The sequence below is a fragment of the Linepithema humile genome, chromosome 3, assembly GCF_040581485.1.
Source record: "Linepithema humile isolate Giens D197 chromosome 3, Lhum_UNIL_v1.0, whole genome shotgun sequence".
NCBI lineage: Eukaryota > Metazoa > Arthropoda > Insecta > Hymenoptera > Formicidae > Linepithema > Linepithema humile.
In genome coordinates this window covers 30,367,894-30,380,443 of record NC_090130.1, presented here as the reverse complement: position 1 = coordinate 30,380,443, position 12,550 = coordinate 30,367,894, and the positions used below count along the sequence as shown (strand labels likewise).

General features: G+C 33.5%; 3 protein-coding genes across 5 annotated transcripts; 1 reads left to right on the top strand and 2 right to left on the bottom strand.

Annotated features, from left to right (window-relative positions):
• The first annotated feature begins 448 nt into the window (after nucleotides 1-448).
• Nucleotides 449-1,645, top strand: Lamtor4 (Late endosomal/lysosomal adaptor, MAPK and MTOR activator 4). 2 transcript variants are annotated; one of them, XM_012363025.2, is made up of 3 exons: nucleotides 449-612; nucleotides 966-1,040; nucleotides 1,108-1,645. In XM_012363025.2, exons 2-3 carry the CDS (start codon nucleotides 969-971, stop codon nucleotides 1,351-1,353), a joined length of 318 nt encoding a protein of 105 aa, XP_012218448.1. In that variant the 5' UTR covers nucleotides 449-612; nucleotides 966-968; the 3' UTR covers nucleotides 1,354-1,645. The 2 variants fall into 2 exon arrangements, with proteins under 2 accessions (XP_012218448.1, XP_012218447.1); XM_012363024.2 differs by having other exon boundaries at nucleotides 449-650.
• On the bottom strand, nucleotides 1,642-3,439 carry LOC105669729 (coiled-coil domain-containing protein 130 homolog). The gene is made up of 5 exons (XM_012362829.2): nucleotides 3,286-3,439; nucleotides 2,716-3,031; nucleotides 2,369-2,629; nucleotides 2,124-2,256; nucleotides 1,642-2,017 (listed from the first exon to the last, which is right to left on the bottom strand). The coding sequence occupies exons 2-5, from the start codon at nucleotides 3,025-3,027 to the stop codon at nucleotides 1,794-1,796; spliced, it is 930 nt and encodes a 309-aa protein (XP_012218252.1). The 5' UTR covers nucleotides 3,028-3,031; nucleotides 3,286-3,439; the 3' UTR covers nucleotides 1,642-1,793.
• Nucleotides 3,440-4,328: 889 nt separating this feature from the next.
• Nucleotides 4,329-11,928, bottom strand: LOC105669719 (uncharacterized). 2 transcript variants are annotated; one of them, XM_067351639.1, is made up of 6 exons: nucleotides 11,050-11,928; nucleotides 8,547-9,101; nucleotides 8,034-8,301; nucleotides 7,365-7,466; nucleotides 5,398-6,301; nucleotides 4,329-5,023 (listed from the first exon to the last, which is right to left on the bottom strand). In XM_067351639.1, the coding sequence occupies exons 1-5, from the start codon at nucleotides 11,053-11,055 to the stop codon at nucleotides 5,409-5,411; spliced, it is 1,824 nt and encodes a 607-aa protein (XP_067207740.1). In that variant the 5' UTR covers nucleotides 11,056-11,928; the 3' UTR covers nucleotides 4,329-5,023; nucleotides 5,398-5,408. The 2 variants fall into 2 exon arrangements, with proteins under 2 accessions (XP_067207740.1, XP_067207739.1); XM_067351638.1 differs by having other exon boundaries at nucleotides 4,329-6,301.
• Nucleotides 11,929-12,550: the final 622 nt, after the last annotated feature.

Below are 12,550 nucleotides of genomic sequence, written 5' to 3'. Positions count from 1 at the left end.
GATACAAATTTGGTACAAATAAAATATACGGTGTATTTCACATCGAGCTGTTATGGAATGCGTAACACAGCAAGAGCTTACTTTGTACATTTCATCTGTAGCAAATTCGTATCATATTCATATCGTACATTATTTATACCGCCAGATTAAATCAATAAATCTGAATTTTGACACAGTACTTGGCGAGTATGTATAGAAACAAAGTCCATGATGCGATAAATGTTCATGGTGGTTGTACGTTAAATAATTGTTGGAGAAGATTGCATGCAAATAATATTTATAGATTTATGATATTTCCTTCACACTTACTCTAATTTTATGTAGTAAGGATGTCCATTTTTAGAAAGTTTGCAGCGGTGCAGTACATTTCACAACAGAGTTTATTGTAATCGCGATGCTTTTTGTGACTGTGACTGATTTGAATCTTTCGAAACTTTACGAAGTATTAAAATTTGTCCTCGAGAGGGCAGTGGTGTGCAGTGAGTTCGTCACGTAGGTGTGCACGTAAATGACGCACAACGAATTTTTTAAAGAACGTTTTTTTTTACATCGTTAAGATCATCTGTAATTAATATTCTCTCGTAGACACCTTTCAACACTTATTTACTTGAGGTTGTGTATGCACTCTTTATTCGTTTACGCTATCATACGTAAGTTGCAGGTTTCTTTGCTTAATATTTGTTTCCACTGTGTTGGGGTTAGAATAAGATCATTTTAACTGTCAAAAATAAATGTTAGCAAATATAGAATATAGGAATTTATAGTTACGTTCTATCATTTTGTCAGCTCTAATTTTATTTACGACCTGATGTGAGATGCAACATGACTGCAGTATTCAATATTCTGCATTTTTTATTTACAATTTACTTATCTATTGTTATCTTCTCTATATATTTTGTTTTCTATTTTATAACAATTTTTATAATGAAATTGCCACTTGATCTCATATAAGCTGTCATTTGTAGAAAATGTTGGCATTGGAACGTATTCCTGATCAAATTGGATACTTGGTATTAACTGAGGATGGTGCTGTATTAACGGTAAGAAAGTACTTATGACAATATCTTTGTATTTATAATAATAAATGGAATATTTTGTTTGTTACAGTCTGGAGGAGATCTAGAAAATGATGAGAGAGTGGCAAATATCATTATTAGATTAGTCAGATTGACCAATAACATTGATCCTAAAGCATTTCCTACACATGATGGATATGAAAAAATATCAATCAATTATAATAATCATTGCTATGTTATTTGTCTCTCTAATAAGAAGATTTATGTGGTAAAGAGGCAACAGCCACAATCTACTACAGCAGCAGTTATTGAACAACAGCCTACCATTGATGTTTAAGTATGGATGAAAGCATTGCACATAAAAGAATACATTTATTCTTTGTAAATTGTAGATATCTGATACAAGTTCCATTTTTTCAATTATTGTAAGAGATATATTGTCTTATATTTGTAGGAATTCATATTATAAGAATAATAATTAATATATGTTATATAACATTAGGAATAGTTAGGAATGTGTTTCTCTATTAGATGCTGAAATCTCAATTTTTTAAATAACATTCTTCCAACATGTATTATGACAGTTATGGATATGATTATTCTTGAAATATATTTCTTATCAAAATAAATTGTATTGCTTTTTATTCTTCATTTAATATATCTCAATTTAGAGATTTTATCATTAAATTCATTTTTATAACATTTTTTATTAATAAATATATAATATATATAACACATATACATGTCTTTTTCGTAATTATATAAAATGCTAAAGTATTAAGTATCACTTTCAGTACTAGAACTATCATAATTCACCAAAGATGTGCTCGAATTACTGGATTTGGAAGTAGTAGGACTGTCTGTTATCTCTTGTATTTTTGGCGACATCTGATTTTGCATTTTCAATCGGTTATTTGAAGAAGCAATCTTTTTTTTATTATTTTTAGATCTTACAATTGAGACCAATTGTTTTAAATTTGTGCTCTTTTTGTGTTTTGCATCTAAAAAAAAATATTTAAATATAAGTATATAAATATATAATACTATTATATAATATTAACATATTAATACACTATATTAACACACTTAAATGCTAAATAATCATACCTTTTTTATAAGTGAGCAATTTAGCTAGTTTAATGTCATCCTTATGTTCATTTACTAAATTAATATCTAGTCCTGTCTTTTTTAACAATGTATGATCCTCAGATTGTTTCTTCTTTAGTTCCTTTTTCTTTTCCTGTAATTTAAAAAGTATGAATAAGTAAAAATTTAATTTTATAATTAGTAATTAAATATTCTAATCACAAATCTAAATTATAAATACGTTACTAGAAAATAAATTTTAATACCCGAAATAAAGCTCTCACTGCACAATTTGAGCTATAATCATCTTTCCAGATATTTTCATTCAAATTTATCACACCTTCCAATGCTGAATCTCTGGATTTAGCTACTTTTTTATCTTCCATACCATGTTCCAATTTGTACATTGCATCATCATATAATCTACATGACACTTCTTTTGTTTCAGGCACTACTTGTTCATTCTGTGTAGGATCCCATCGATTTTCTTGACGTCTTGCACCACTTACTATGACATAGTCCAAATTCTAGAATAAAAAAAATATTTTTTAGATTAAGTGTCACAAAAACAACAATTTATTTACATTTAATATTATTATCACTTGTGACTTACAGCAGGATCAGTTTTTATCTCAAAGTGGTTGTCGCAGAGATGACATTTCATGCGAAACTGATATAACGGTGTGCTATAATACATTCCAATCTTTGTCTTTTCAGCATTATATCGAACACCCATGCCAATATGATTCCCACATCCATTACACCATATATTATAGGGCATCTCAAACCGTATGATCAAGATGCCCATATGGAGTTTCCGAGCTCGCTCACGTAATGCATGAGTACCTAGGAATTTGTTGAGACCACCGGCACGAGGATCATAATCCGGTGGATAATACAAATTTGTTCCCTTTCGTTCTCCCATTATGCTGTAAATAATTCATGTAAAAGATAATTAATTATGTAATTCAATGTTTTGCAGCATGTAGATTACAAGTAATTATGTCTACAAATGGGTTATAGATTGTAATAATCATCCATAATGTAACTATGGTTAAAAAAAACAGTTTAAGATATGTTTACATATGTCAATATATAAAAAGTGATGAAAAAGACAACAAAACATTTGCTCTGTCTTGTAAGTATCTGTATGTAATAATTCATTATTAAAATGTAACTATACCTTAATTTTTGTTCAAATCTTAGGAGAAAATGTAACTAAATTTTATGCTCCGAAATTAATTTTTTTCACGATTCCATTAACAACTTGTCTTACTGACGTTGATCTATTTCTTTTACACTACAGTACAATATAGGTTATAGAATACTAGAATGTCATGCAGTAGCGCCACTTAATATTATTTTTGAAACTACATGAGTAAGCAATTTATCATATTATCGATGGACGATAATACCACAAAAATTACTTGGACGCGATTAGACACGATAGTGTACGTATAGTTATAGACAATAAATATTTCTTGGATGTAGAAAAACTAAAATATTTCATAAACAAAAACAGATAGGCAAACATATAATAAACCGTAGCATTCTATATAAATATTTTAAAACAAAAATTTTGTGCAATTACTTATCATAATCAGAAGAATTCCAAATATAGTTGATAAAATCTCTACCAAGAAAATTCCACTTGTAGTTTTTCAGGAAAAACAAATTAATTCGTAAAGCTGTTTTGTGTTTTTTTTAAATCAAATTTCACAAACAAAATGTTTTATTCAATTGTAGCTGTCCTTTGAAATAAATGTATGACTCAAGATAATCAAATTATTTTTGAATCTAGTGTTTACTCATTATCATGAACAAACTTAGAATGTAAGTAAGTATTCTAAAAAGTATTCTAAAAAGTATTCTAAAAACAAAACTGCTGGTTCTTTGATAAACAAGTTGCTTTAGATATTATTAGACATCCATTTAAAAAAAAATTAATAAATTTACGAAAATTAGCACACCTCGACTTTAAAGAAAAGTCGACAACAAATTGACGAAAATTAATTAAATATATAAATGTAAACTTGTAAAATAAAAAAAAGCAGATAATTCGATAATAAACTTAAAATCTTCGCCTGACAATGACAACTGCTAACGATATGAAATGAGCGCTACATAAGATATTTTTAAAATCTTAAATAATTAATATTTTTATTATACAAATGTTGTTCTAATAAAATTAAAACTTAACATAAAAGAATGTATATATAAAAGATATCTAATACAAAAGTAATTTTACATTTATTTATTTAAAAAAAAGAAACTAACATAAATATACATAACATTTAACTAATTATAAGACCTTTGTTCATGGCTGTAAGACATCGTAGATCTCATCGTAGACTTTCCTTAAGTAAGACTTACGTAAGTTTAAGTCAAGTCCGCTACGTTCACAAATAGCGAACAAAGGAAATGCAATAAGCTTAGAATTTTTATCACAAATTAAATTACAATACATTATCGTAATGCTTGTTCGCAATCCTAGTTAACTAATGAGAAATTATTTAAATAATTTCTCGGGTCAAGTTTTCAATTCGGCTACAGAATCAAAAACATAATCATTTTTGTCAATAAGCCGGAATATGTACAAAATATTCGGAGAAATAAATTCAAGCTCAATAAACAAGTTCTCGAAGATTTTCGAGATGTTCGCTATAAAGCTGTGCGACACACTTTTGTGTGAACTATGGACTTCAATGCTGCATAAATTTTCTTTTAGACTTGGATGTTCTTTTGTCTTAACTTCAAAATATCGAATCCTATATATCCCTTTTTGCCGGTCAACTCCTCTCTCGTATTTCCTGAAATTCATGCGATTGCCGATACCAAAAGCTCTTATCGTCTATAATGCCAATATGGTAATCTGTATCTGTATCTGGCCGGATGTGGATAATACGTAAACGCATAGACCACTGCAACAAAAAAGTACATGTGCATATATTAAAATAACTGTTAAGTCTTTTGGAACATGTGATACATTCAGAAAAAATCTGTTCTTATTTTTATTAAAATAAATATATTATTTCTATTAAATCAAATAATTTAATAATTATGGGAATATTATTACAATTTTCTATATCTCTTCCTACTAATTATCCTTAACATCATGTCAGTACATTGTTAAGTAGGTATAAAAAATCATGAAGATTGAAGTACCCAAATATTAAAAATCTTGGCACCGAAATATTCATCATGCTCACCATGATGATTGATAAATCATTCATAAATTTTTCCAAAAGAATGATTTTCCGTGTTCGTCTATCATTTATTTATATCGCCGCGTTACCTGTTTTGATCTTACTGATGAAACCTCATCCTTTGCACTAACGAGTGACGCGCAAGCCGTTTGTCAAGTGTTCGCCTGTGGAGAACGTTTCTTTTATGAAAGTGATCCAACATGCCGAGGGGTGACGTCGGCATGAGTGATCCTTCACCGTGCCAATAATAAGCTGTCGGCATCGGCTTCAGAAGGGATATCCTCAGCGGACCGCCCAAGCTACCGTGAAGATCGTTCCCTAACTGAGGGTATCTGTGAAAGTTCACGTGCGGCTGCAACTTGGGCAAATCAAGGTCATTTGAATGATCTAAGAGAGGCCTTTTCAAGGATGAAATTTGAGGCTCGGTGTCGATGGACAGACTCGTGTACACCGACGTTCCGCCGTCGTCATGCGGTAGCTTGGGCGAGTTCAATAACGGATTCGGATATTGATACTGCTGCACATGCAACGGCGAGTACTCCACGCTCGGCTGGATGGACAAATTCGGATCGCCGAGATTCGGGATGTAATGGTGCGGCAGTGTGGTTTGCGGTAGCTCTGGCTGTTGATAAGCATTGTCCTGAACGTAGTTCTGCTCATAGTTTTGCACTGGGTTGTTATAATTTTGCGCTGGATTGTCGTAATTCGTGGAATGGTCCGGTGCACCGTAGGTCGGACTTGGATGCTGCGCCGGAGGATAAGATTCCACATCGTTGTTTTGACCGACGACGGCCTGATCCTTGAGTCCAATGCTACCTTTCGGCAAGCTGTTGAAAAAATTCGTAATGGCGGAGCCCTTGGCTGGACCGCCGAAACTCTCTTCTAATTTGGTCAGATCTGATGTTTCGGACACTGCCACATTCGTATGTTGCTCGTTGTGTCCGTCCAGATCAGATTTCATTGGCGTTGCGATCAGCAGGCCGCCCGCCTTGTCTGTGAACGTGACGTCTGTCAGTCTCGTCGGTGAGCTTATTCGGTGCTTTAGTGTTAAGTACAAGTTCGTTAGTCAAGTTGGAGCATATAAGCAGACACTGTCAAAATTGATTAAACACGTTGAGTGCGCCAAGGGTATCACAACGTGTCGGTCGAGCAAGTGCCAAGTGTGAGGTTCAATTCATTCAATTCAGACATCCAATAGTACACATATTCGCAGGAAACTACAGAGTTCATCGCAGTAGAAGATAATGCGTAGGACTTGTTGTTTGACAAACGTGAATTTCGTGAGGGACACAATAACAACGTAGAAGAATGTTTTCCATAATTTTTCTCTGATACAATATCCGAATTATCAGATAATCATCATAAGCATTATTTTACCAAACAGTTTCTAAATAATATATATTTTTGCTAAAAGAAAAATTTTGACATGTTATTTATTGACGCCATATACAATAAAAGTATGTCAGAAGACAGGTTTTATCGTAATTGCCTGCCAGGCAACTTTTGGGGAAAGTGAAAGATCGCGTGCTGGTACATGTACGAGGTAGGGAATCGTGAGAGGCATTCTTCCGGAAGGAGCACATTGACATTCACTGCGCAGTTCGACGATAACGACGTGCGATACGGAGAGGGAAAATTGAGTATCATCAAGCAAGTTTTAAGGAAATATCGAAAGCGTTGACACACGCCTTCTGGTAAAGGCAAAAATATTATAATTGTCAGCTGGCACATGGTAGCGGAATTTATTTGTGAAAGCGATTCTCGATTTCTATATTATACGTTTAATAAGTTATAAGAGAGAAAACGTTTTGTATTTAACTATTGTAAAATCGAGAAAAATAAGGCTTGTTGGTTTCCAACTCAAATTGTTATTTTTAAAATTAATTGCTTAATTTATTGCCAGAAATATTAGAAGAAAGTAATTAGATTCGTTAGCACGTAATCGCTACTTTGAATATTAATTGCCAGCATTGTAGAAAAGCACAAAGATACAGAAATGGAATACAATCCAAAAATTTTGCAATGTTACAATTATTTATATAAGAATGAAACCTACCATCTGTCGGCAAGCCATAGACTTTGTGTACAGTATAATCATTAGGTGCTCCGGAGTAATCATCGGAGCCTGGCAGTGGTCCTTGGTAGTGAGAATCGTGTCCTGTTGTTCGAAAAATAATATATAATCATGCATTAACGTTAGCATGAAAGAAACATTACATTATTGCATAAAAAAAGAAGTAAATACTTAAATAGACTGTAATTATAAGACTGCAGATGCAAAATACTATAAATAATGAAAATCTCTTTAGAATGTGCTAATTTTATACAAGACAAGTTAAATTGCTGCGAACTTTTCATCGATTATAAGCTTCGATTGTTGTTGCTCCTTGAACAGATCTATGAATAATACTGGTTAGGCATCGAACGTGTGATTATCGCAAATATCCTAGTTGAATTGGCTCGTTGCTAAAATAACTTTCTATGTGGTCTGCTATTTCTAAGTATAAAATTACATCTTCGATCGATTTCCACAACTAATCGATTTGTACGAGGCGTAGATAAAGTGTGCGTACAATAGAAAGCAAATCAAGTTTTTAACAGCATATGTTTTTAACAAAATATGTATTATTATGTGCAATCTCGTTCTTCGACAATTTTCTAATTGATCTATTGCTATCATGATCGTAAAAATTCGATAAATTGCTCAATAAAGATTGTCGCTTACCTATATTTGGCGGATGATCGTAGTAAGTATCCGGTGGATAAGGTTTCGGTTCCGTTATCGCGCTAGCCGCCAGCTTCTTACCGAGAGATGTGATAACATCCCCGGCTTTGTAGAAAACTTTGCTTTTACCAGCTAACAGGTAACTACTGCCCTTTACTAATTGACCCTTCAAAGCTATTACGCCGCCGCCTATCGCTTTGAGAGCTTGGAATAGCGTGCCGAAAATCGCCTTCTTGAAATCCCAAGGTCCGAAAGGTTTCGCTTCGTACTAGAGAAAAAAAAACTTACATCACGTCATTCTTGTATAATCACACGAAAAATCAACACAAATTCAATCTTTTCATCTTTCGCTCGAATTTTCTGTTTTGATTTCATTTTCTAGATAACGTTGAATTTAATCATTCATTATTGAGTAACGCGTTTCGCGCAATAAAAATCATACATTATGCATTATTTCTCCCCCCCCCCAAAATAAACGAAGTAAAACGAATATTTGAATAAAATAATAATTACCGAATAAGTGTGTTCCGCTGGTGTGCCATACACCGGTTTCTGCTGACTGCTACCCACCGATGCTTGCGCTGCGGAACCACTCGATGTACTCGCAATGCCACTTAACACTCCACCCGCTATGCTAGTCAGAAGACTTCCGGAGCCGGCATTGTAGCCTCTTTTCACTCTCTCCTGCATCATCGCGGCGAATTTCGGATCGGCGATAACGCCGATCGTTATCATCTTTTCGTCGTCGATCCGCTTTGCCGCGTCCGTTATCGTTTGTTCCTCCGTTTGTTCCTCCGTTTGTTCAGGGAGGATCTCAAGCACTTCCCAAGGTACACCCTGACTATCATCGTTCTTTCCATCTAAATTGTTTTGATCCACTGAAGCTTTCCATGCCTCTAACAACTTAGAGACATCGGATTCCTCTGGAGTCTCCGCTATTCTCCGAAACGGTGCTAATCGCTCGAGCTGTTCGGCCGCCTTCTTCAACAACGTTTCCTGCTCGTTCTCCACAGCTTCCGACCGAGCCACAATTATTGAGCACCATGTAATTATCAAGAGTTCCGTCAACTGAAATGCACGACGAAGCAACAAGCACGGTGAATTACAATTTACTAGTAAATTTCTCGAACATTAAGCGATTATCTATTATATCAAGTACGAAGAAAAATTACGAAGCACATATAAAATATTGTTATTATTTTATATAAACAAATATTATCAATTAATTAAATATTATCATCAACTGAGCGACTACATGCGATAGCATTAGATAATTAATGATAAATATTTCTAGAGGCCGCGATATTTAGGGTATTTCGTCATAATCAAATTATGTTTTGAGGGTCAAGTGTTGATTTCCGAATTGTTCAAGCGTGGAGTGTATCAATGCGAGTGCCGCAAGTGGAGCGACTCCAGGTGAAAGTCACGCGACTACCGGCGAGTGCGTTGTGAATCGCCATACATGACTTGAAGAAAAGATCGCGAATGATGATTTCACGTAGATACCATGACACCAATAACATTAATTGCTAATTTAGTAATAAAACGCAGATTTAAGTCGCACAATTATCATCGTTTTCTGTCGAATTTTCTGTTTTCCATTTTCCTTGTTCCGGATTCAATATCGTAATCGCATTTTTCGTGTCAGCGAACAGAATCATTGCTTCGTCAAACAACGAACAAAAAATGAAAGCAGCGATAATTTCGGATTTCAATAATTTGGAGGAAGAGAACGCACTGAGACGAGAAAAAATAGAATCGTTTCAACGGGAATTGAAGTATCTGAACGAACGAGAGTGATCGCCGTAACCTTGATCTTGCATGCATAGAGCCATCGGCTGACCTATTTTGCCTGTGACCACTTAGCCGTGCGCATTCTTGCCGATTTCTAAAAAACCGCGGCCAAATGATCGCTAATAAATATTCCAACTTCCGCAAAATTGCGTCTTTCAAACGAAAGCAATTCTCCTTAGCAAAATAGAAAGGTGCTGAACTAACAATGACAAGATAAACTTCCGGAACAGAGGTCTTTGTGGAGATATAAGACTCGCTTGCGTTATATCACTCGTTTGTCAACGCTTTTTCACTTTGTCACATTAGACGTGCGTTGTCATAGTTTAGAGGCGATTTAATTTAAGAATAAATTTTACTACGACATGGAAAAAAACACAAGCGCCAAAATTTAACTTTCTAGTGATTTTATAGTCAATCCACGAACTTTTAAAGTATTCATAAACTGTCTAAAGTGATGATATTTATGAATAATTCATACTTTCTCTTTGCAAATAAAAACTTGTTAATGATAAAAACTGACACATATACGATGAGCCGTTCAAAATGATTTAAGACATAGTTTTAATCAAAGGAAATTTGTAATCATATGCAGAAGCTATTCAGTTACATTAAATCTTTTATGCTCTCATTAAATAATTTAACTCAAATTAATTCAAAGTTTGTCTATGTTCTATGGAAAGTGAAAAAAAATACACGGATACAAACTGCTTTCAATAAACGTATTAGCTGCAGTAATTATCTCTCTTCATGGTTTGCGATCTTTGTTAAGGAACTGTTCCGCATAATTCTCCTCATTGTTGCATGTGAAACTCACTGCAGCGAGTACGGCAAAGGAAGGTTACGGTCAGAAAACTTTCACGTGAAAAAGAAGGCGTCTTGTTCTCGCGTGGCATAGCGTGAAATCCATTTACGGCAGATGATAATAACATAAAAGAAATTAGTAGCCGAGTATTCGAAGAAACAATTCCATATCGATCATTCGAGGAAAAGAATTATGACGATTTTCAATTGCTCATCGTCAAATTTGCGAAGATTTATTCATATTTTGTAAGAAATGTGCTGCGATCAATAAACGTTAATCACATAAAATAATTAGACATAAATGAAAAATTAAGATTAATAATTAGTCTCTGATATTTCTAATTGATTTAAATATTAATTAACACTTCACACATCTGCACAAGAGAAATAGAACGATGCACAGTGATTGTGAAGCGCGTACCTTCATATTTGACTTTCGCGGTAGAACGGTGAAATGATCACGGCACTCTCACTAAACTCACTGACCATCGCTATGGAATATATCCTCTCTTTATACGAACTCCCACTTTGCCGATCAACAAGAAAGTGACATCTACTTTGCCGGGTTGCGTCTGTCAAATTTCACGCACGTGCAATTATGTTGCACATACAGATCTATTGAATATTTATATAGGTAGATTTTATTATTTTTCATCATGCAAAATTCGAATTTTAAATAATTAAAAAATAAGAAAAAATACATCAATATATAAAGTCAAAATACTTTCAACTTTGTACTTTTTCTGATATTAATTAGACTTAATTTTGTGTTAAATTAATGGTCATTAAATGCCCGATTAAAATTATGATTTAAAATCTATGATTTTATGATCGTTACAATGTACTCTGCGATTTTAAACGCTGTAGCTGTGCAACAGGCAGCTGTGTCAATATTTCTAATATGTATGATTAAGTGACAATTACATTGACAAATAATATTGACAGGCAAATAAAATCACATAACGTGGAAGATGCAACGATACATTAGAACGTGTCGTAAGATGAAACCATACGAATGCCATCGAATAATACGGATGTTATTTCCATTTTACTGTGTCAGGCCGCAAAGCGTTGCATCCTGGAATCGTTAATTTACTTTCTTCAAGTTTCATCGCGTTAACAAACTTGTTACGAATGCGGGCCAAAAATCACGGTGTAAAATGTCATTACGTATTGTACGTCGGACGTACTTTGTAAAATGCATCGTAGAAAGGCGGAAAAGGTAAGACTTGAGGTGTCATTTTTTATTCTCGAGTCACATCACGCGAATGAAAGTCGCCGGATGCGTACTATCTTTTTAGAATATCGATCTCGCTTATTGATGCATTTATCTCCATTTTTCTCCTTTTTTTATTTGTCATATGATTAATAGATAGCGAAAGTAAGAACATCTTACTTTTAAAATTATACTTATAAGAAAAGGATGATATGAATAAAAAGAAAGAAGAGAACGCGGTAAAAGCAGAAAAAATAAGAAAATTTTAATAACAAATTTCTCACAAAATAGCCGTCAATAATTTTAACTTAAAAAAACGTTTCAATAAGTAAAATAAAATTTTTGCCGCTTGTATAAATGTAGTTATTTTAAAACACTGGTGATTTATATCTTTAATTTTTAACACTTCAAAATTTTGTTAAATTATAATATTAAAATTTTTCATATTTATCTTGATTGTGAGTTAAATAATTATTTAATATATCTGACAACAGTCTTGATAACTTTTATTTTTTTTTCAAATATTGTCTACGCGGAATAAAATCGAAATTATGTGTGATGATCTTTTTATCCTCTATTGTCTTTTCAACGATGTGGAATAGAAAGTATGTTGTTAACAGACGCCAACTTATGTCCCGATTCGCGGAGAGCGGAGAGATTCGATTAGTCGTAGATATCATTGAAGAACTGTATTTTATGTTCCGCG